The sequence below is a fragment of the Temnothorax longispinosus genome, chromosome 1, assembly GCF_030848805.1.
Source record: "Temnothorax longispinosus isolate EJ_2023e chromosome 1, Tlon_JGU_v1, whole genome shotgun sequence".
Lineage (NCBI taxonomy): Eukaryota > Metazoa > Arthropoda > Insecta > Hymenoptera > Formicidae > Temnothorax > Temnothorax longispinosus.
This window is the reverse complement of record NC_092358.1, coordinates 15948814-15973094: the sequence shown is the minus strand read 5'-3', so window position 1 is coordinate 15973094 and position 24281 is coordinate 15948814. Positions and strand designations below refer to the sequence as shown.

General features: G+C 32.3%; 1 protein-coding gene across 14 annotated transcripts in view; it reads right to left on the bottom strand.

The window, feature by feature from the left end:
- Nucleotides 1–1779: 1779 nt before the first annotated feature.
- Spri (Src homology 2 domain-containing protein sprint) overlaps nt 1780–24281 on the bottom strand; it is a 541914-nt gene continuing 519412 nt past the window's right edge. For all 14 annotated transcript variants that reach the window (XM_071776342.1, XM_071776332.1, XM_071776401.1 and 11 more), the window contains 13 exons: nt 23825–24009; nt 21905–22080; nt 21508–21609; nt 20611–21191; nt 19584–20232; nt 18708–19187; nt 15751–15901; nt 15197–15432; nt 6919–7388; nt 6648–6779; nt 6100–6342; nt 5393–5585; nt 1780–4987 (listed from right to left, as the gene is read on the bottom strand). In XM_071776342.1, coding sequence (XP_071632443.1) covers nt 4884–4987; nt 5393–5585; nt 6100–6342; nt 6648–6779; nt 6919–7388; nt 15197–15432; nt 15751–15901; nt 18708–19187; nt 19584–20232; nt 20611–21191; nt 21508–21609; nt 21905–22080; nt 23825–24009 — 3702 coding nt within the window. In that variant the 3' untranslated portion in view covers nt 1780–4883. The remainder of the gene's footprint in view (nt 4988–5392; nt 5586–6099; nt 6343–6647; nt 6780–6918; nt 7389–15196; nt 15433–15750; nt 15902–18707; nt 19188–19583; nt 20233–20610; nt 21192–21507; nt 21610–21904; nt 22081–23824; nt 24010–24281) is intronic.

Genomic DNA, 24281 nt, shown 5'->3' with positions numbered 1-24281 from the left:
GGACGTACTCATTTATGATTGGTATTGGAGAAATGGAAACGGAACAAAAATTTGCCAGATCGAGTAAAGCTGCGCGGCTAGACGAGTTTCAGACTTTTGCGCACGAAAGTAGTTGTCAACCATATCATTACTCCGTGCGTCTGAGTTGAGCACAACTGCCACCGGAGAACGTCCTTAATCGACGCGTTTTTGCACGAAACGACCGAATCTGGCAGAAAAAAGTGTCGCTCTGCCCCGCGAAGCAAAATATTAACTGTTAAAGTTGACAGGAATCAGGTTATGATTCCTGTCATACCGACGAGATGCAGCAACACGGAACGTGCCCTGCGGCCATATGCGCATGCTCAGTGGTCGCACGCGCATGTAAAACTGCGCCAATTTTAAATGAATCAATCGTGCAGAATAACCAAGCATCTTGATTCAAGCAGTTAGGTCTCACGCTGGGAGTTTCATTAGTTTAATTATGCGTGGGAAGCACACACACACACACACACACACACACACACACACACACACACACACACACACACACACACACACACACACACGGAGGGTGCGAGGCCCCCCGCCTTCGGCCCCCCTCCCCCGCACCCACCCCGTCGGTAGGCAGCGTGGACCTCGCTTTACAACTTAAAGTACATGCTAAGTTGTAAAGCGCGTCATGAATCCATGTGGCACCTCGTTTCGCGTGGATACGCACACACACACACAGACAAGGTGGTGCGAGGGGGGCCTTCGGCCCCCCCTCCCTCGCACCCCCCCGTGGTTGAAAGCGTGGAACTTGCTTTACAACATAAAGTACATGCTAAGTTGTAAAGCGAAATTATAAAGCACATGCATGGAGGAGTGCAAGGGGGCTTACATGCGTGAGCGCACGTGAACAGGAAGGCTTTTCTCCCCTGCACCCCCCTCCATGCATGTACTTTATAATTTCGCTTTACAACTTAGCATGTACTTTATGTTGTAAAGCGAGGTCCACGCTGCCTACCGACGGGGTGGGTGCGGGGAAGGGGGGGCCGAAGGCCCCCCTCGCACCCCCCCCCCGTGTGTATGTGTGTGTGTGTGTGTGTGTGCTTCCCACGCATAATTAAACTAATGAAACTCCCAGCGTGAGACCTAACTGCTTGAATCGAGATGCTTGGTTATTCTGCACGATTGATTCATTCAAAATTGGCGCAGTTTTACATGCGCGTGCGACCACTGAGCATGCGCGTGTGGCCGCAGGGCATGGTCGTAGTCGCTGCATCTCGTCGGTATGACAGGAATCATAACCTGATTCCTGTCAACTTTAACCGTTAATATCTCGCTTCGCGGGGCAGAGCGACACTTTTTTCTGCCAGATTCGGTCGTTTCGTGCAAAAACGGCAAAAACGCGTCGATTAAGCTCAAGTTGAACGAAATCGGTGAGGAGGCCACTATTCTTCAGATTTACCCATCGTTAAAAGTGCAGCTATAAATAACTGTGAATCAGTTATGGAATATCAACAATACATAATGGTAATTCCGTTGAACTGTAGATTAAATAGAACTGATGATACATTCAGCTGTCACTGAATAAATGGTGATAGAATAAAATAGAAAAGTTATAAAAAGTTGGTATTGCAATATAATATAAATATACTTATAATGTATTTTCTTTTTCTATATATTAATATAATAACGGTACAAAATTATGATAACGGCAAGATGGAACCTTAAAAAGAATTCTTATTTCAAAATATCACATATTTATTAAAAATAAAAATAACAATTGGTAGTTTTCCAAGATATATGGATCCATTCGAATAATAGAAAAGTGTTTATTGAGCATAGACTTACATATTACAATGATAATAATAATCATTGATGACAAGTGTATAATAATATGGTAATTAATTAATGGTACAAGTTTCTTTAACAAATAAAAAGTTATTTACTTAAGTGTAATTTTTAATAAACCTTTCCGACTCGTATCGGTTTGACTAGCATATTAGAAGCATATTATCGACATTAAAATTATCGTGTTAATCATCGTGGAAAAAGGACGAAAGCACGTCTACGCAAAGATCACGAATACATTATAGATATAATAAAAAAAACGTGTTTAATAAATTATGTGGAAAAATGTACATTTATAAACTGCTAATTATTATTACATGTAACGAGTGCATAAATTGTAAAAGACAGTAAAAGAATGCGAGGCTGATTTGTACGATTCTCATTAGCAAAATATTTTTTGTATTATTTTTGTGAATTTAAAAGATGCCATCGCGACCTCTTGTGAATTTAAAATATAATTGATATTTATTTATATTTTCCGTATTATTTTTGTGAATTTAAAAGATGCCATCGCGATCTCTTGTGAATTTAAAATATAATTGATATTTATTTATATTTTCTAATTTCACACAGCTGATCATTATTGCATATGTATTATCGTTTTTATATGTATTATCTCGTAATTTTATTGACACATATATGAGTTATACACAGCCATCTAGATTAAAAAATCAGCCTAGCAAATTCTTTTGCAGGAAAAAAAAGAAGCAATAAGGGAGGCATCACATGTGCAAAATATGAATAAAAATCTGTCTACAACTTGTAGTAATAAATACACGACGTTTGCTTAAGATTACGGATTGCTTATCTTACCAGAATTTGCGATTTTTTTTCGTATCATAGAAAGTACTTAAAATAGAACGTCTAAGCTAATCTTCTTTGTTTTCTATTCTAAAATTCGCGGTCACGAGTTAAGAAGTTTTCTCGTGAATCATTTTTGTCACTCGATATTATATAGAAAACGTATAGCAATTTGCGCGTTCCTTCATATGTGTATTAGGGAAAAATCTGTGCATTATTCTTTTTATATATATATGCATATAAATATTATATATACACACACACACATATATATATATATATATATATATATATATATATATATATATATAAAATATAATACTCGCAAAGCCGGTCAAAGTCCAGAGATCATCGGCGTATTATTATAGTGATCATTATGTCAATATATTATTATATTGTAAGTACTTTCATTAATTTGAAAACAAAATTTTGTAGTAATGTTATCTTAATTTAAATATTCGATTTTATTCCTATATAATTATTAGGAAAAAGTTCTAAGACATGGTATATCAATAAAGATTTCAAATAAAATATTAATATAAAAATGAGTGAATTATCATTAATGTAAGAAAATTTTTGGAAAATATAAACAATTAATAAAAAGCTTTCTCTTATTTATGCCATTATATGTATATTGTATAACAACAAAATAAGCAACTTTATCGATTAAAATCAGATTTCTGAGAAAATGCTAAAGTAAGTAGAAAAATTGTATTTTTTAAATAAAAAATTAAACAAACTTTTCATTAATATGAATTTCTTATAATAAACATAATCTTTTAGTTTCATACGAAGAGGCTTGTCTGAATAATCAATAAATATGATAATCGCTTCATTTACATTATCATGAATAAATAAACAATAATAACGATTTTATCTAATTAGTAAAATTAGAAAGTTTTTTAAAATTATAAACTAATAAAATTAATTTATTACTATTTTTGTTAAGACGTTCTCTGGACTTAGAATATTCTATCTTATTCTTTCAAGGACAGGTTCGCTTCCAAATAGCAGCGTCCTCCCTTTTTTTATTGCAGACGTCCACGAGACATTGAATACTGAGTAAATACATACAATACGACTTTTCACGATACATCGTGTGCGTGTGTGTGCGCGCGCGCGCGCGCGCGCGTGTGTGTGTGTGTGTGTGTGTGTGTGTGTGTGTGCGCGCGCGCGCGTGCGTGTATCCTACTCGCGCGCGCGTGTATCCTGCGTGCAATTGCAAATGTATACGCGTCTCGAGATTATCGTTAATTGCACACACATGTATGTACACAGCTGTAGGTTTTTTTTCTTTTGGCTTTACACCCGATGCAATTTAATCAGTGGTCAATTCCGTCGAGTCAATCGGTGAGTAGATATTTGGTCGCGAATAGTTTTGCACGCATAACGCGATTTTTAATTGTACGTATTTTAATATATTAACCCTCAGGAATCGTAAACAGTATAAAATTTCATTAAATAAAGAGATATTAAAATTAGGTTATTATAAAAACCGCACAAATATAAATTTTATTAAGTTTTTGGTATTAGCTTCCTAATATTCTTACACGACCTTGTTAAGAAGAATTATCGATATTAGAAAATTAGACAATTAAAAGATTGAGTTGAAGAAGATAAGAAACATGTTATTATTTATTTGTTATATATAAATATTAGAGTATAAAAAACCTTTATATTACTTATTATAATTATTTTGTATGCAAAATTTATCTTTAACATTCCACTATTAATTTTAATATTCTTGAATCCAAATAATTAAACTCCATTTATCTGCTGAGGGTTAAAATATAAAAAATCAATAATTGTACATTGCATGATACTGTTTAAAATCACGTTATCCCAATTAGAAAAATTTTACAAAACTCATTTATATCTTTTCTTTTTTTCCAATGACCATGTAATTCAGATTACTTAATTTTTCTTTGCAGTTAAGTACCCACATTACTCACGCGAATGATAAAAATTCTAGTTTATCCACATTTAATTTTTTATGACAAACGCTTTATAAAAATGGCAGTGTCGAAAGGATTTCTATCAAGATACACTTTTAACAAAAATCCTTGAATATGTAGACGATATTGAGTGATTCAATATTCAAAATCTTGAAAGAGATGTTTTTGTAGAAAAAATATGATATTCTTCAATAAATTTCCATGTATCTTCAAGATATAATACTTATATCTTGAAAAGCGGGATATCGACTCACAACAGAGGTGTCTAAAAGTTAATTTTAAGTTGATAGAATACTTTGCTATTCTCTCTTAAGAACTGGTCTTGGGCCATGCTATCTTGGCGTCGATCCGTTTGTAGGCGAAAAGGCAGTGAGAGAGCTCCTGTGGGCATTCATGATCTCCGAGCAACGTTTCTAAAACAATTTCCGGCAAAAAATACAAATGTTATAGTCATTATATAATTTGAATATATCATAATTTAAAAAAATCAATATGCAATATTACATAATTAATATTTCACTGTTATTAGTGGTAATTAGTAAATAATAATTAGTAGTATTAATATTTAAAATTACTGTAATAATTATTTTTATGATGTTAACATTATAAAAATAACGAGCATAATAAAAATAGAGATGTAACAAATAAAATAATAGTTAAAATAAAAACAATCAATAAGAATATTTATTTAATTATTTACAAATTCTACTATTGCACAACATTTTTCTATAATATATTTTATATTAAAGAGAAAATATAGAATATAATTTATTTCCTAGTACTTCAAATATATTTATTTTTACATTAAATGCGCTCACCTTCCCCATGCACCAACTTGAAGAGCCCATAGTCCTGAGGATTTGTGCATCTAATCTTATGCGCAAGGATGCGGCAGATTTCTCTGGTATTCATGTTTGGTCGCACCGGAAGTGTTCTAGTATTTAAAGAACCATGCAACTCATCCGGTACCAAGATCCGCAACACAGACGAACAGTCCGGTGTTCCACATCCCTAAACAAAAATGATATTCCCGCGTGAAAAAATGATTGAATTTGATATTTTCAAATTTTCCTTAGATAAAATTTAATCTATTTATATAGTAACCTATTTATATAGTAACTCAGAAAGTCTTTAAGTGTTAAGATATATTTGAATAATATGTTATTATATTTGATTATTTACACAGAAGAGAAAGTTGTTAATTTTTGTTCGAATAGTGGATAGTCAATAAAATGGAATTTATTTGGCTAATTATCAAAAATTTTTCAATAATATCTAGGGATGTGTGTGTGTGTTAGAAAAATTGAATTGTGTCCAAAATAATGATTTATAAATGAATATTACATATTATGACTTCATGTTATTTCTAATAATCTACAAAACCAAATAAAACATTTTATTTTAAGACAATGACACGAGATTAAAAGGTCTTGCGTGACAGATTGGACATTTATGATTATTTAATTGTAATTTACATCAACTTAATCCGGCTTACAAGATGTAATCATCGATATTTATTCCTTACGTTTAACGTGGACATGGTGCTCTGACTGGACTTAAAGGTCTTTAGAACGTGCACCGCACTCGACAGCGTTGTCAGGTAATAGCCGCCCTCGCCGCTCAAAAGGGAAGTATGTAGCAGGCCCCACATGTATTCGGCTTCGATCTCCGCGTCCACCACTTTACCGCGTACTAAAACCCAGATCACCAGCGGCAGAAGATCGTCAGCGCCCAGTGTAACATGCCTGCCCAAGTTAGCTTGCTTCACCTGCGAAATCACAATTAAAAAATTTCATATCATCGTATTAAATTATTGGTTATCTATTAATTACTAATTTTATTATATTATTTTATTTGTAAAATATAATGAAAACATTAAAAGAATATCAAAACAAAAGAAACGTGTATAATTTTTAATAAATATATTTATTCTGTAAATCTATATTTAGCAATATTGTATTAAAAAATGACAAAAAGTAATAATAATAAATACTAAAAGGATATATTAATAGAAAATATATTGTTATATATTTATATATTTCTACGAACAGTATTACGTTTTATAGAACTTACAGAGTTGAAGATGGCCGAGATGGCTGCCAATAGGTGTTCTAGCTTTTCGAGTGGAGAATCGGTTCTCTGCAATCGCTCGATGTATTTGAGAATGTGGTCCAGACTCTCTTCCGAAGGGGGTACGATTTTCGACTGCACGTGCAAAACAATCGAGATTTAGGTGCGATAAATTTCATCTCTTTCATTAATAAATTTTATAAATTTCATGAAGCTATATTCCGATGCTCTCCGAAATTTTCTTTTCTTCTTAATATTAGGGAAATCTAGTTACCTGAACACCGAGGTCGTGAATGGTCTTGCCCTGGGCGTGCTGGATGTTCTCCGCCAGGGTCTGTAGCGCACCGGTAGCAAAATAATGTTCGATAAACAACCGGCATACGTGTTCCCGCAGGGGCCTCACCACCAGGCCCATCATCACATCCTCGAGAATGGCATCGAGATTGAGGAACTCGTTCGGCCGTAATTTCGATCGCTCATTTTCCACCTCGCTCTCGAATCCACGCTCGCCATGCTTCACCAAGTAATTCTTCATACCCGACATGAATTGCCGCATGTTGCGCATCACCACATGCGGCATCGCTTCCTTGCTCTCTCGCGTACATTGAATAAAGTTGTCGATATTCTGCGAGAAGGTTGTAGTCTTGTCCGCCGCAAGTTGAAGAGCGTAAGTTCTAATAGCTGCCCCGGTTCCGTTCAGCTGATGGTCGCGATTTTTCGAAAGCGCTTGTACTCGTGGCGGAGCTGTAAAAGAATTTTTTATAAAAATTAGATTGGAAGGAGAAATGGTCACATAATATTTTATATATTCATAATACTTTTTAGCAGTACTTAATAGTACTATATTTATATAACATAGTTTATGGTATTGATGTACAATATGTACATAGGTACATGTAATATTTTTTTATGCAATATTTTATTTTCAATGATTTTTAGTAATAATATTTTTCGTGTAATACATTTTTTCGTAATTATTTTATGTTTTTTTTAAATTCACATATGAAACACTTTTGCATAACTTTTGTACTTTTCTCGTAGTTTCATAAATATTAAATTTTAAAAGATTTTTAGACAAGTAAAAATAGTTTAATAAAACCAATACTTATTAATAAAAAATTTTTTAAACAAGTGGTCTCAAACTAGCCTCAAAGAAAATTAATCTTCAATAATCTTCTTATTATAATTTCATAAATACTCTTATTTTTATTACCCTTCGAATCTCACACATATCTGCAATCGATAGATATATTAAACATATATAAAAGATACATTGTCCTTTAAGCGTTTAATATTAGTCAAGATATGGAAGTCTCTAATGAGGTATCACATAAATATTATTATAATAAAAAAATTAATTAAATTTTAAAGAAAATTATAAATTTTACAATATTTCCATATAAAATTTTTATTTAAAATATTATATTAACTGCTCAAATCAAAATTAAGAGTTTTTGATACTTTTCCTTTCAGTTTTACAGTTTCAACAAAAAGTTAGTGCTTCACAACTTTATTATCTAATAATTTTTCAAGATTATCAGAGATAAGAGATTAGCATAAACTTTTATTTTGTAGATACGTGATGAATGTTATTGCGCTCAAATAAATGTGAAATACCTACTTTTTCAACAATTGGTAATTAAAGATTATAAATATTTCTAAAAATCAATTTAGACATTTTCCAATCAAAAATTATAAATTAAATTTAACATTTATAAACAAACATTTAAAATATATTTAAAAACAACAAAGTCCGCATTTAACTGTATTAATTATTGCTAATTATTAATTACATTCAAAAATGTTTACGCTCATCTTCAGAAAACGTTGGATACAGTTTATAATTCTCTGCAAGAGTTTCTTAACAGAGAACTTCAGTTCGCGTTTCATTTCCATTTCCAAGCGACTAGCCTCCTCCAGCGAACAATTAATCATCATCCATTCTCCATCCATCTCGTCCATGTGAAATGCAATTAAAATTGTGCTATCGATTTGTATGACAGATAAAAGGTCAGTATATTCCAGATAATAGTATATTGTACAAAACTAGTATACTATTTCTCCTTTTTCAAAGTATTCCTACTTTGTGTAACTAAAGAAATATATTTGCTATAGAAAGCGAAAATCAGAAAAGTCCCTTTGGAATTTCTCCAGCAATTTTAATTCACCAATATCAGCATTAATTATACGTATTGTGATATTTATTTATCTCATTTTAGCAAATTCGAATAAGATATACTCGAAGTAAATAAATTGTAAATTAAAAATAAATTAAATAAAGACACTAAATAGGAATAATTTGAATACATTCAACTATCACGAGATTTAAGTAATTTTCCTTTTTTGTGACAACAAATGTCTGCAGTGCTAAAGATTAAGACGGCAATTACGTGTACAAATAATCGTTATCGGGTTTAACGACTTCTTATCGCACTCGCGAGCGTGGAACGAACATATATATCGCGCTTTCCTTTTAGATGTAAGTTGTCAGCGTGCGAGAAGGCTCTTGTCGAATGATTTCTTCAAGGTGCCGATCCATTTCATTTTACGCTTTACTTTTAAACTTACTCCATCAATGTTGTTGTTTACAGTTATTTGTCTAATGTAGTTATGTATGTTCTAAATTTCTTTGGACGTCACAAATTATCATATCACAATTGTTGTCGCGTTTGCTAGCACGCGGCGTGGACACACTTTTATGAGCTTTATCGTAGACTGTCTTAGAATTAGATGAATATCGTGGCATAGGACAGATTTTTGGACTCTGTTTTTCTCCATCATGAGATTATCTCCTTCTGATATGATCCACTTCCCGCGAAAAACGATTGTATTAAAACCGTATTAAAAGCTTATATGAATTTATTAAGAATCTTATTAGAATCGAATATGCAAATCAATTATAATTTAAATATGTCATATTTAAATCAAGTTAAAGTACCCCATCTTATTTAATCTATATATGGATTAAACTGGACCTTGCTTTGTTAAAGTATGCAAAATCAGCCGCACAGACCTAAGGAAATGCAGAGTTAATATGGTTTTAATTTGCCAAATGTGGATTAAATAAGGTAATAAATTCAAAATTAATTTGTTAAATATAATCATATAAGTCAAATTTGTCATATAAGTCAAATTTGTCATATATAAATGTTATTTGATCTTATTAGAATTTTATATAATTTTGTTTTAAATTTAAATTTATACCAATTTATAAATTTAAACAAGATTATATAAAATTTTATTTTTTAAGCGTGCTACTTTATTATAAGAGTGGACTTCACGATATAACTGATACAAAAATTGTGTCGTTCCGAGACAGTGTCGTGTCTTCTTGATACCGTTATCTTATAACACTCTTTGTCAAATTTTAATTACGAGAAACAGATCACATCGAATGCCATCTATCGGATACTTTGAGATGCAATTGTTACGCTCCGTTCGTTATTCGTGTCGCGCGCACTCACAAACGCGTCCGCGTACTTCCGGGATCGCAGAAATAACCACTCTCGTTATACAAAAAGGAACTCGGGTTTATTTAAACTCAGAACGGAATACAAGAAAGTTCTGGGAAACCGGACCGAACGATTCGAGTCACCAGATCAATCTGACAGGCGGTAATTAAATCAATAATTCTATGCGTCCCCGTTGTCAAGGGACGCGCTTCGGCTTGAAACTTCTGCGGAGCGAAGCCAATTTCAGCCCACGAGAACGACGTCTCGGCACGGGCGAGCGGGCGTAACACTGATCTGATTCTGATCTGATCATATATAATCTTATATGACTATATTATTTTTTTTTAATTTGAATCAAATATTTTACATGTTAAGTTCGACAAATAAAGAAACAAATTTTACCGCAAATATTATTTAAACATTATTTAAACAAAAATACGTTTTAATAAGAATCAAATTAAAACCAAAGGGCCTAGCGGAGCCTAAGCATGTGAAATCGGCCCTTGATCATACAGAGCTGACATTAATGTCACAAGTTAGTACCAATATGATAAAACTTTCCACCAAATATTATTTTAAAAAATCCACTTTTTTAGAAGTTATGCAGGGAGAAAGTAAAATAAAAAAATGTATTTTTCTCGAAAACCACTTGACCGATCTTGATGAAAAAAATATATGTTATGTAGACTAATAAAACTAATTAACAAAAAAAATGTCCAAAATGTTTGCCAAAAAAAAAAACCAAAAAAAAAATATTTGAATTTTTTAATATTTTTTTTAGGGTGATATTTTTGAGGTACCCCTTTGAAATTTTTACGAAAATTTCTCTTAAAGTGTCCACTATAACATATATTTTTTTCAATTTTTTTTAAATGGTGGAACATAGTTAAAAATACGAAAATCGTAAGCGTCGCGTCACTCCGGCGCACAGTGCAGTGCCATTCCGCGTTGCGGGTGTTCGATGTAACTTTACTAGCACATATGTACGTCTGCAATTAGCCTATAACATGTATACTTTTTAATTTTTATAGTTTCCAGAGTTTACCACGTGGAGGTTGCAGTACGGTTTTAAACTCCTTATTGGGGTGCTTTTTTAACGTGAGTCCCCTCGCCTCTCACTATATTTCCGTAAAATCGGGGTGCTTTTTTAACATGAGTCCCCTCGCCTTTCACTACGTTTCCGTAAAATCAGGGTGCTTTTTTAACGTGAGTCCCTTTGCCTCTCACTACGTTTCCGTAAAATCGGGGTGCTTTTTTAACGTGAGTCCCCTCGCCTTTCACTACGTTTCTGTAAAATCAGGGTGCTTTTTTAACGTGAGTCCCTTTGCCTCTCACTACGTTTCCGTAAAATCGGGGTGCTTTTTTAACGTGAGTCCCTTCGCCTCTCACTACGTTTCCGTAAAATCAGGGTGCTTTTTGAATGTAAGATCCCTCGCTTCTCATTACACCCTACACCTACGATTTATTTAATCTTTTTCACTATCACTGTCTATTACTGGAATGTTATTTGTTTTCTTAAACAGATCGCTCAGTATTTCTGCTGGTTTCAAAACTTTTGCTAAATATCTTGCATGAGATAGATAATATATAATTGCAGCAATATGACAGCAGCATCCAATTGTTCGTAGCCCATTAGCGATCTGTTTAAGAAAACAAATAACATTCCAGTAATAGACAGTGATAGTGAAGAAGATTAAATAAATCGTAGGTGTAGGCTGTAATGAGAGACGAGGGATCTTACATTCAAAAAGCACCCCGATTTTACGGAAACGTAGTGAGAGGCAAAGGGACTCACGTTAAAAAAGCACCCTGATTTTACGGAAACGTAGTGAAAGGCGAGGAGACTCACGTTAAAAAAGCACCCCGATTTTACGGAAACGTAGTGAGAGGCGAAGGGACTCACGTTAAAAAAGCACCCTGATTTTACGGAAACGTAGTGAAAGGCGAGGGGATTCACGTTAAAAAAGCACCCCAATAAGGAGTTTAAAACCGTACTGCAACCCCCACGTGGTAAACTCTGGAAACTATAAAAATTAAAAAGTATACATATTATAAGCTAATTGCAGACGTACATATGTGCTAGTAAAGTTACATCGAACACCCGCAACGCGGAATGGCACTGCACTGTGCGCCGGAGTGACGCGACGCTTACGATTTTCGTATTTTTAACTATGTTCCACCATTTAAAAAAAATTGAAAAAAATATATGTTATAGTGGACACTTTAAGAGAAATTTTCGTAAAAATTTCAAAAAGGTACCTCGAAAATATCACCCTAAAAAAAAATATTTAAAAATTCAAATATTTTTTTTTGGTCTTTTTTTTGGCAAACATTTTGGACATTTTTTTTGTTAATTAGTTTTATTAGTCTACATAACATATATTTTTTTCATCAAGATCGGTCAAGTGGTTTTCGAGAAAAATATATTTCTTTATTTTACTTTCTCCCTGCATAACTTCTAAAAAAATGAATTTTTTAAAATAATATTTGGTGGAAAGTTTTATCATATTGGTACTAACTTGTGACATTAATGTCAGCTCTGTATGATCAAGGGCCGATTTCACATGCTTACTCCGCTAGGCCCTTTGGGTTAAAGCCGCAATTGAATCGAGTAAAAGTCGCATACAGAACACATTAACTTTTTATTAAAGTCTTATATATAAATATTCTGCATCATGTATGGTTCTGGATCATATATAATCCACATAAGTTATCTTATTAAATACAAATTAAAACCATATTTGATTCGAAGTGTTATATGATCCATATAAGTGATCTAATTAAATTTTAATTAAAGCCCTATTTTATTGTGGATCATATTTAATCTACATAACTGATTTTAATAAGTGCAAATTAAAACTGTATTTAAACAAATATAATTTTAATATAAAATCTGGATTTAATTTGAATTTTACCCAAATTAAATATAATTTAATATGATTTTAGTTAGATTCATATTAGATCGTTTTTCGCGGGTTGAAAGCTCTCAACTTGTCTCATAAATCAACTTTTTTTTTACAAATTAATGTCTGCAATTTCTTCAGTTTTTTCTGGTTCTGGAACTGGAATTTGATCGGTTCAGATAAAGTATTTTTCAGATAATCCAAAGAAATCCAAGCATTCCTAAAACTTGGATAAATAATTAAGATTCTTTAAAGATAGCAACATAATAGAAAATAGGCATAAACTATCAAAGAAAGTATGAGTTAATCAATCAATATAAAGTGTTTTCTTCCATCTTTAAAAAATTTTGAGTTTAAAATTTAATTATCTCAAATATTTCAAAGAATTTTAAGAACTCTTACGTCGCGAAAAAGCTCAAGATTAAACCAAAGATTCTTTAAATTTAATTAAAGTTTCCTTTTCCTTCTCGACTTCAATAGTATTAATATTTCAATGCAGATTTTTTGCAATGTTCTACGCTTTGTATAATAAAAGCTAAACATAAACCAACTCCGAGTTCAACAAGGTCAAAGAAGCACTAATAGATTTACAATCAATCATCACTCACGAATATACTTCACATTAAGTTTGTCCTTTGTAGCTGTACTTATCACCTTTCCTCTTTTTCTCTCCAACGTCTAAGTATCCATCTTATTTTAAATGCGGAAAGTGCGACGTAGCGCAGCTACAAAGGATACCCATCACTTCAAACACTGCGATCAGATGGTCGACCGGTTAACGACTGACCGAGCGTCACTGTCAAAGGTAGCAGGAAGAAACGCTAGAAGCTGGTGTCGCTGCTGCATTTTAGCGACAAGAAGTGCCGAGCTCTTCTTTTATTTACAACCAATCAATCAGCCACAATCGGTAAATAACGAGATCTCATCGGTATCTCATTGTTATTTAAGTATAACCGCAATAGTTAAGTTATACTTTCTGTCTCTTCAGTTTTCTATTCATTTCGCTTTTCTTCGATCTCTTCGCTCTTTTCCCTTCTTTTTTATACCAGAATAACAATAACAATTCTTATATCTAAATGCATTTCCACGATTCAAAGATGCAATATTATACCGAGTATAATTTAGATAGTCTCGAGGAATAATGAATAAGAGTACCTCTTAAGAAGGGCAAATTTTCTTTGAAGATTATTAAACTTTACGTTAATGTATATTAATAATTTAAATAATGTAAATTACTAATATTACTATTAAACATAGTAATTTAATATAAATTATTACATTTAAACTTAATGTAAACAAATGTTATTCTATTATTCACAAATAAATATAATTTATAAATTAATGCGTACGCACGGATATACACACACTCAGAGAAAAAGTCATACACTGTTGGAAAATTTTCGTAGTTTTGTTAAAAAAAGTCCTTATTAAAATTTTTGTGTAAAATAATCAACATATATACATGTGTAGATTTAACATGTGCCTGTTGAACTTAACAAATTAAAAATGTAAAATTATTAAAATAATTTAAAAAATATGTTAAAGTAACACAATTTGAACGTATTTATTAAATGTGTTAATACAGAAAAAGAATGTTGATTTTACTCTATAACAGAAGTAGGAATAAAAATTTACAGAAAAAGAGTGTTTGATTTTATCTTACAATCTTAACTTCAATATAAAAGTTATGTTAATTGTACACATAATTAACCTCAAATTACGATCAGAATTACATTTCCTTTCTGTTGAAATATTTTAACATAGTATCGGTGTTACCATTTAACACATCCATATTATGTTAAATTAACACAGGAATTTGAGTGGACCGTTTGGGACATCTGATTTATGTTGTATTTAACACAAATTTTCCAACAGTGTAGTGATGGCAACTATATAGGTGACAACTATACAAGTTGTATTCATAGAATTATTGTACATACTTAAATGAAATATTTTGTATAGTTATTACAACTAAATTGATGGTTAAGAGAATTAATAAATAATTATTTTAACCTATTTAATTGCAATAACTACAAAATATAGTTCATTTAATAATAATTCTATGAATGCATCTTGTATAGTTGTCACTTATATAGTTGCTATATCACTATGATTTTTTCTCTGAGTGCACACATTAAATATATTCTTTAAAATTTTTATACCCAGTCAATTTAAGAATAAAAAAGATAAAACTTACACAAGAGAGGATCCAGTCGTTCCTTAAAACTCTTGTTTCGTTTGATTCTTTCCACATCACTCTCCGCGTCTGTATCCAGCATGGTTTCCCACTCTGAAGGATCGTACGTGCGATCTTTCCGCGAGTCCGGGGTATCCTCGCGCTCCACATTCCGCTTTTCTACGTTGTCATACGACGAGTTCCGGTCGCTGTATAACGACTCACACATATCTGGCGGCTTCAGCAGTTCCGGGTGCCTGTAAGAAGATTTGAAACATTGAGTTCAACATTCTCGATTACACATGAACATTTCTTGTTAGTTTAGCAAACTATTTAGAAAAGTTTTAATCGGATAATTTTTGTCTTTCATCGTTATATTATAATTTAGATATAAAGAGTTAAAATCACACGATAAGTGCTTTCTAAGATTTGAACAAGAAATTACCTGTTATTGGGTATATAATGGGAAAGAGTAAAGTTTTAATGCAAAAAAATCTTTTCAAAAATGTATCTAATGTCTTTATACAAAGTTGTCATAAAATTATTTGCGATTTCGTTCACGTTAGAAAACTTACCGTTGTAAGATGATATTTTGAACAGTCAAGGTATTCCGAATGTTTCTATTGCATTCCTCGTCACTGGGAAATTTTCTAGCGACATTGTCGCCATCATAATCAGCATCACAGTCATAGTCCGGTTCGCAATCTGGCTCTTCAGCTTCATTGCCTATCCGATATAATTAAAAATTGTTATAGCGTATCCAGTATTTCAGTTTTTATACTAAGAATAATATTTTAATAAAATTTTTAACAGATATTTGATGTTCTAAAAATTTTTCTTAATCTCCAAGCTTAGCCATTAATAAATAGATCTCTTTATATAAATATGATATACATATGGGGCACTCTGCCAAATCGCCGGCTCTGACCCCTTTCGATTTTGCTCTTAATTTTTTATTACAATCAACTGAAATAAGTCCCCCTGATTTTTTTTCAAATTTTTATCTTAATAGTCATATTTGAGATAAAGATATTTAAAGTTTTAAAATCCATCTTCTCCGAAAAATGTTCAAATAGCTGTAACTTGACTTCTATTTATCGGATCGTTAAAAAATTATTAGTCATATAATCAGAATTTAATCGGAAAGAAATGTACTTTTTGAAGAAAAATATTTCAGAATGCTATGTTTGAGTTTTCACAGTTAATTTTACATTTAAAAATTAAAAGTCCGATTTTTAAAATGTAGGTATGTTATTTTTTATTTTTATACAAAAATTTACAAAAATTCTTGCGTCAATTACCAACATTTTAAGGTATTCCTTTCACGGAGAAACGTATTTTGTAGGCGCTTAAGCAGGGCCTCAGCAAACTCTTGTATATTGCATTAAACTTATAAAAAATCTAGTTATAATTGATTATTATGTTTAATTATAAAAAAGTGAAAATATTATGTGTATTTAGAAATTTTTTATTTTTCGGTAAATTTTACTATCAGAACAATATGGCAACGCTGCGCTTTTTAGGGCGCCGATTGTAAAATGTGAAGTTGATAATAAAAGTGTCAATGTAAGTGTCAATTTCATTAATCAAAGAATATTGTGACATTTTCTTTTTATCAAAGAGAGATTTTATAATAATAATGAGTGATAAGAAACATAAAGTGAGGAGTAATGTGGGCAAAAATAAGGGACAATTTGTGAAAATAAAAGTTGATAATAAACCGTACGTGATGAACTGAAGTGTGACATGAGCGCACAGCTTGCAGCGTTGCCAAATAATTCCTTGAAAGTCGCCATTAAAAATATTCATCTATAAACCACATTTCAAGTCAACTTTTAACATAAATATTTTGTTTAAATATTCGGTGAATCTGTATTTTTATCGGCACTATCGAAAGTATAGAGTTTAGCGAATATGTAGCGCAGTTAATATTTAATATCTTAAGATATTTGATAAACAAATTATTACATTGAAATGTGGAAAATAGACTTTTTCGATAACGTCACATATAAAATATCGAATTTTCAAAGTCATAATTCTTCTTTATATGTTCGGTAATGTGGTTTATTTTTTTTCTGGCGTAAAGATATGCATTTTAACTTTCTCGTACCAAAAAATCAGTTAATTCTTAAGACTTTGGTGTCATGAAAGGAATACCTTAAGTCCGGTCCGATAATAAAAATATTTTTTTTTTAAATTTTTTTTTAATTTTTAATTTTTCTTTCTCGATTTTAATCTATAATAAACTGTAAATTGTTTGGAAAGTATCGTTATTCTGTTTTTTTAATTTATAGATTAAATAAATAAAAGTTTGCTGGCAAGTATACAACAACATTATTTATTACTGTAATGATAAAATACTAATCAATTTTTAGATAAGTAAATAAAAAACACTCATGTAATGGTTTTATGTAAACGCTTATCGGGATTTACGTTTCTTTTTAAAATTTTCTCTAAAGGAGCGATATGAGACTGTGAAAAGTAAACTTGAAACTCAATTTGCAAAAGTAAATTATGTGTACCTAGTATTCAAAAAATTCATTGCATTATTCCTCAAGTGCTTCACTAATAAAACGATTTTCGAACTCTAAAAAGAGTATCAGAGATTTATAAAAATTTTTGAAATTTTTTGTAATAATTGTCTTAAATCTAACTAAAAAGAGAAACGTAAATCCCGATAAGCGTTCACATAAAACCATATTACACGAGTGTTTTTATTCACTTATCTAAAAATTGATTAATCCTATTTTATCATTACAGTAAATTATGTTGTTACACTACATCCAGCAAACCTAATTTATCTAATCTATAAATTTAAAAAACAAAATAACGATATCTTCCAAACAGTTTGCAATATACAATATTATAGACTAAAGTCGGGAAAAAAATATTTTTATAATTTTTCAAAATTCTAACAAAATTGAAAAAAAAGATTCCCATCATTGAACCAAACTTAAAATGTTGATAACTGACGCAACAATTTTTGTATAAAAGTAAAAAATAACATACATTTTGAAAACAGAACTTTTAGTTTTTGAACGTAAAATTAACTGTGAAAACTAAAACATACCATTCTGAAGCATTTTTCTTCAAAAAGTACATTTTTTTCCGATTAATTTCATGACCGATTTTTTAACGATCCGATAAATAGAAGTAAAGTTACAGCTATTTGAATATTTTCTGGAGAAGATAGATTTCAAAACTTTGAATATCTATATCTCAAGTACGCCTTGAGATAAAAATTTGAAAAAATCAGAGATACTTATTTCAGTTACATGATTAAAATAAAAAATTAAGAGCAAAATCAAGGTCGGCGACCGACCGATTTGGCAAAGAATGCCTTATATATTTTTCCTAAAATAAGTACTATTAAAGTTATTTTTATAGAATAAATAAAATATATAATTGTTTATAAATATTTAATTATAGTATTTTATTCCTTTGATCGCCGGTATTTAATGTAATTTATAACATGTTTTAAAAAATAATTTTTCGAGTAATCTATATTTTCTACAATATGTGTAGAATGTACCGATAAACTCCCAACTAGAATCTACCGCCCAAGAAGTGTCATTAAACACTTTGGTCTTGATCTTTGGTGGTTGAACGGGCTTCGCCCGAGGAATCTTCTTCGTCTCCTTAGCTTGAACCAATCTTTTCGCTAGGTTGTCGACTGACGACGAGATTAATGGCGTTTTTTCCTCCGTCTCTTCGGAGGGCTCTTCCCAGCAATCAATAGGATGCAATTGATTGGCATTCCCCGTCGGAGTTTGTAACCAACCTGGTTCGCTGTGTCGGTACTTGTTCAACGCCGGATTATTTTTGGTTGCTCGTCTTCTCGGGATTATAATGGCATTTTGAACAATGGCATCGGCCGGTTCTGCATAGAAGGGACTGCTCTGTTTAGATTTGGGGGTCCGGGGACTGTTGCTCTCCGACTTCGCCAAAACAAGGCCCAATTTGTTTCTCGGGGGCGTCACCGTGTTGGGGCTGTTCAACGAGTTGGCACTGCCTACGAAAAAAATTTCTAAATCTCAAAATCTCTTTGAAAAATCTCTAAAGACTCTCTTTTAATTTTAATCTTAAAAAGTTTAATAATAAAAAAAAGAAAGTAGAAATCACTATAAATTAGAAACTAATGATCAAAAGAAACATTAACTTTATATTCAATATAATATTCGTTATTTTCACAATATCTGTTATTTTTTTTATTAATAAAGTTACAAGAATATTATAATTAAAAAATTAAAATAAATTTCTAATTGTTTTAATAATCTTTAATTATAAAATAATCTCCAATTAATAACATTTCTATTTCTGTGTGATTATAAGCTCTTTTTCTTAACTTTAATATTAAGTTACTGTTTTATAGAATAGTTTTTTATATAACAATCTAATAGACCCTTACAAACTCTAGATAGCAGATCGGGCCTCTTCCCCATACCAGTCTCCTCCGGCGAGCTCTGGTCAGGACTCTTCATCTCCGGAACAGGCTTAAAACTACTAAATTCCGGACTCATCATTTCTTTGTATCGCATTTTGTCGTTTTTTGGAATAAACCTGTCGTTCTTCAGAGCAATCTGTTCTCCCGCTGGCGATCTTTCATTGACAAGACTCTTTTCGGATTCTCTGGGACTCATCAGACGGTCATTAGAATTTCTCGCGCAATCTTGCAGAGTGCAGGCGACCCTGTTATCTTTCAACCCTTCGTTCCAGGTCGACTGTGTCGATTGGTCAGTCGTGTTCCAGATGTCTTCGTAATCGGAAATTTTATCGGCCGGCGAGCTGCGATAATACGATTCCAAGATGTCCGATTCCTGATAGTGTTGGGAGTTTTTCCGTGAGTTTTTCTCGCGATCGCGCCGCTTTTTTGATTTACTGGTGCTAGAAGGAGTATTTGGGGAGAGCACGTTGGGTGTCTTTGGGATCAGCTTTGACGTGGGGGATACAATCGGAGTGGTGGGCGAAAGAGGCGATTTGATGGAAAAGTTGGAATTGAGAGATTTAGTAGATTGAGGACTCAGCAGCGATGTACTAGGATCCGACGGTGTGTTTTGCTGTTGGCAAACAGAGAGAAAGGAGGTTGTAATTATTTCAATCGCAGCAAAGAGGAATGATTTGTAATTTTTTAGTTATTAATTAAATTACTTCACATAACAATAACAATAATCAACATAAGACATGATGCGTTATAAAATAGATGTGTCTATAAAATTAGAATAATAAGAAAATTAATTACATTAAAAACTCAAAATTTATTATAAAATATAAAATAAAATAATAATATAAATAAACATAAAAAATATTACGTGTATTATAAGAAAATTTATTATATTTTTATAAATATTATATTATAATTATGTAAATTTAAAATTTATTAAAAATTATTTTTGTAATTATAAAAGTTTGAAAAACAACACTTTTTTCAATTTTACCTGTGAAGTATTCACGTTGCCTTGGTTCACGTTGAACGTCACCGTCGTAGTCACAGTAAAATTATTCTGATTCTGATTGATGCCGGGCTTGGCCCATCTTGGCGGCGGCGGTGGCGGCGTCTTCACACTTTGCCTAGTTCCTTGATTTTCAGCGATGATATTCCTATTATCCGGCAATTCTGGAGACGTGGTGTACGACAGGTTGTTCTGATGGAAACTCGAGACGGACGCGAACTTCCCCGAGCTCTTGGTAAACTCGATCGTCGTTAATTTTGGCGTATCCAGACTATTCTTTAGAGCGTCGAAATTTCTCATATCCTGAACAGGACTCAAAACGTTGTTTTCCACGTTGTGGACCACCGGCGAGGGACATCGCACGCTTTGCACGAGATTCGGCGAGATCAGTTTGTGAGAGAGTTTGTCAGTCGGTGACGAGATCCGGTCCCTTTTGGTATCATTCAGAGGTTCGTTGAAAGTTGTCAGATTGAGAGTGTTCGGCGGAGTTGGACGTGGCTGACGCGGCAACGACGACGCAAAAGTTGAGGTGTTCGCGTTAACGGTATTTGTCGGAGAGGGAGTGTCTGCACACAAATATAAATTTAAACAATAGATTATTTTTTAGACAATTTTGGGATTATTTTTTGAAGGATGTTGTCTTGACTCTGATTTTCAGAAACTATGATAACTTCAAATATAAGTGGGAGACAATGCTAAATTTAGAATTAAAAAAAAGTAATAATTTACTTTAAAAAAATTTCAGATAAAAAACCTATTAGGAAAGGACTGACAGTGAGTCATATAATTCCGATTAAAAAATAAATATTTTAGTAAAAATCACTAACATAATGAACAAGAAAATGTGTTGTGAAAATAAAAAATAGAATATTAATGTCTTACGTGTATTGTAGGATGATATTGGGGCCAGATTAAGCACTATACTCTCCGTGATTGGCGTATTATCCATGTTATTATTATTGTTAATGTGGTGGTTATTGTTACCTGCAAAAAAAGATTTTTCTATAAATATATCTGTTAATTATTTTTGTTTAGCTATGTAAGTTATTAAACCTTGAATATAAGTCTCTAACACAAATGTAATAAATAAATAAAAGTAACAAGCATTTAATTTATAATAAGCCTTTTAAAAATCATAATTATCAGAAAATTATTTTGTAATTTGTAATTTGTAATTTTAAATTAATTTGTAATTTTTTTGTCTCGTTAAATTTATTTACTTATATCTATAATTTATTTTAAAATTATTTACGCGAAGAAAATATTAAGAAACACTCACCCCCATGGAAACTGCTCAGACTAGAGGTATTGCTGCTGCTGCTTTCCGGTGGCTTCGGATTCGCCATTGGATATCGCCAAAACTCTTGGCCCAGCAACGCCAGCGACGACAATTGCTGCCTATTTTTCGCTTCTCGCATTGCTTTCGGTAAAATCAATTGCACTGGCAGTTCGTCACTGTTTGCCAAATAAAAATATTATGGCTTGAGTTAATAATTCTATACTAGCATTACATGTAACATTAGGATAATTGATAAATTAATTAAATAATTAATTTATAACAACTTTGTGTGTGTGTGTGTGTGTGTGTGTGTGTGTGTGCGCGTGTGCGTGCGCGTGCGTGTGTGCGTGTGTGCGTGTGTGCGTGTGCGCGTGCGCGTGCGCGTGCGCGTGCGCGTGCGCGTGCGCGTGCGCGTGTGCGTGTGCGTGTGTGTGTGTGTGTGTGTGTGTGTGTGTAATATACACGCACATATTTCCATATTTATATATGTGTATATACAATATAAAATTATATTTTCCCTTCAAATGTAATAGTTAGGGAGCTGGGTGCCAAATCGGTATATGATTTGTTCATGTTTCATATCGATAGGGATTAAAGTTCAGATCAATACAAATCGATTTGGTCCAGTCAATTCAGATCCTATGTCGTTGCGTTTTTGCGTCACAACGCTTTAAATTTGTAAAAAAAAAAGGTACTAAATCATTTGTTCATGTCTGCCTCTGAGGGTGATGGTCAAAATCATCCTGAAAACGAAGAAAATCCATGAGGCAGACATTCAGGGCTCTGCATTATCACGGGACGTAGTTGTAAAAAATGTAAAAAAAAATCTCTACTAATTGTAAGTCATTTGTTCATGGTTCTAGTTGCGTCCATTCGATTCATTATGACTCCCTGAATACGAAAAAAATTTGGCAGACATTTTGCTCACTGATTTTGAGCTGTACAATTTTTTGAAATTCATGCATGGAATCAAGGGAAAGCGGGTATTACAGCTGATTATTGTTATTATTAATAGTTTTACTATTATTATTTTCTTTAGTAATTTTTATTAACTTAACCCAACAGGTAATGAAAAAGTAAAAAAAGCAAATAAATTTCGCAAAAAAAAAATCAAAAATATTCAAATGGTCTGCCTTTGGAATATCAGAGGCCTGGATGTCTGCCTCATCGATTTTCTTCTTTTTTATAAGAAATCTAAACATCAGTCCAAGGCAGACATGAACACATGATATAGCACACTTTTTTTTTTAACATTTTTGAAGCGCTGTCAATTGACAACGCAGAGGCAACATGCTGGGAGACCATTTTTATGTGGTCCTCCACATTGTCTTTAATCGAACAATTCAGGTCTGCCAAGTGTGCACTTCATATACACTTTTTTAAATCATAAAAAAAGCTTAAAAAATTGATTACTACAAAAGTCAGAGCCCTGGATGTCTGCCTCTTCGATTTTCTTCGTTTTCAGAAGAATTCTGAACATCAGCATCAGAGGCAGATATGAACAAATCATATAGTACCCCCTTTTTTTTAACAAATTCGAAGCGCTGTCAATTGACAACTCAGCGCTACCATGGCGGCAGACGCGGTTCTTAATGTTTCTTATGGTACAATTATCGCTATTAATAATGTCTGCCACATGAACAAATTATATGGAAATTTTGGCACCCAGCTCCCTAACTATAACTTTAAACTATTATTGTTGTTATTTAATTGACCATACAATGTAGCTATAGAAAGATTAATAAAACGACAAAGAGTAAAAAAAATAAAATGTTACGAGGTTTATAATATAATGAAAATCACGATTTGTGACAGGTGAATTTGTACAGATTAGAATATAAAGATGAAGAAGATGATAGCATATGCCATTTCTGGAGCGGAAATCCACATAAATAAAGAGAGAGAAAAGAAGGCTCTTACCAGCACTGTGAGTAGTGAGCAATCAGCGAGGGAATATTGTCGAACCTGTTCTCGCTCGTTTCCAAGCTCAACTTGCCCTTGTTGGTTTGGATCAGGTAATGCTCGATGTAGGGTCCTTTCCCGACAGGTAATCTCACTGAGAGAGCCATTGTGTCACTCTGACTCGATTGTCGTACTACGAAATTCTGAAACCAAATAATATTTATAATAAACAGTGACTTATGTTTAATAAAATTGTAATGTGTAGGTATATGACACTTAAGAAGTAATGATATAAATACATATAAGAGAAAGATTATTTAATCATTTCTTTATATTACTAAACAATTAATTTGTTATTAATCATTAAGATTATTCTTTCCAACGATCAACTAGATCTTTAAGATTTCCATTTTAAAGGTCTAAAAGTTCTTTATTTTGAAATGTTTCTTCAAAAAACAGGACTCAGGGAGGAAAT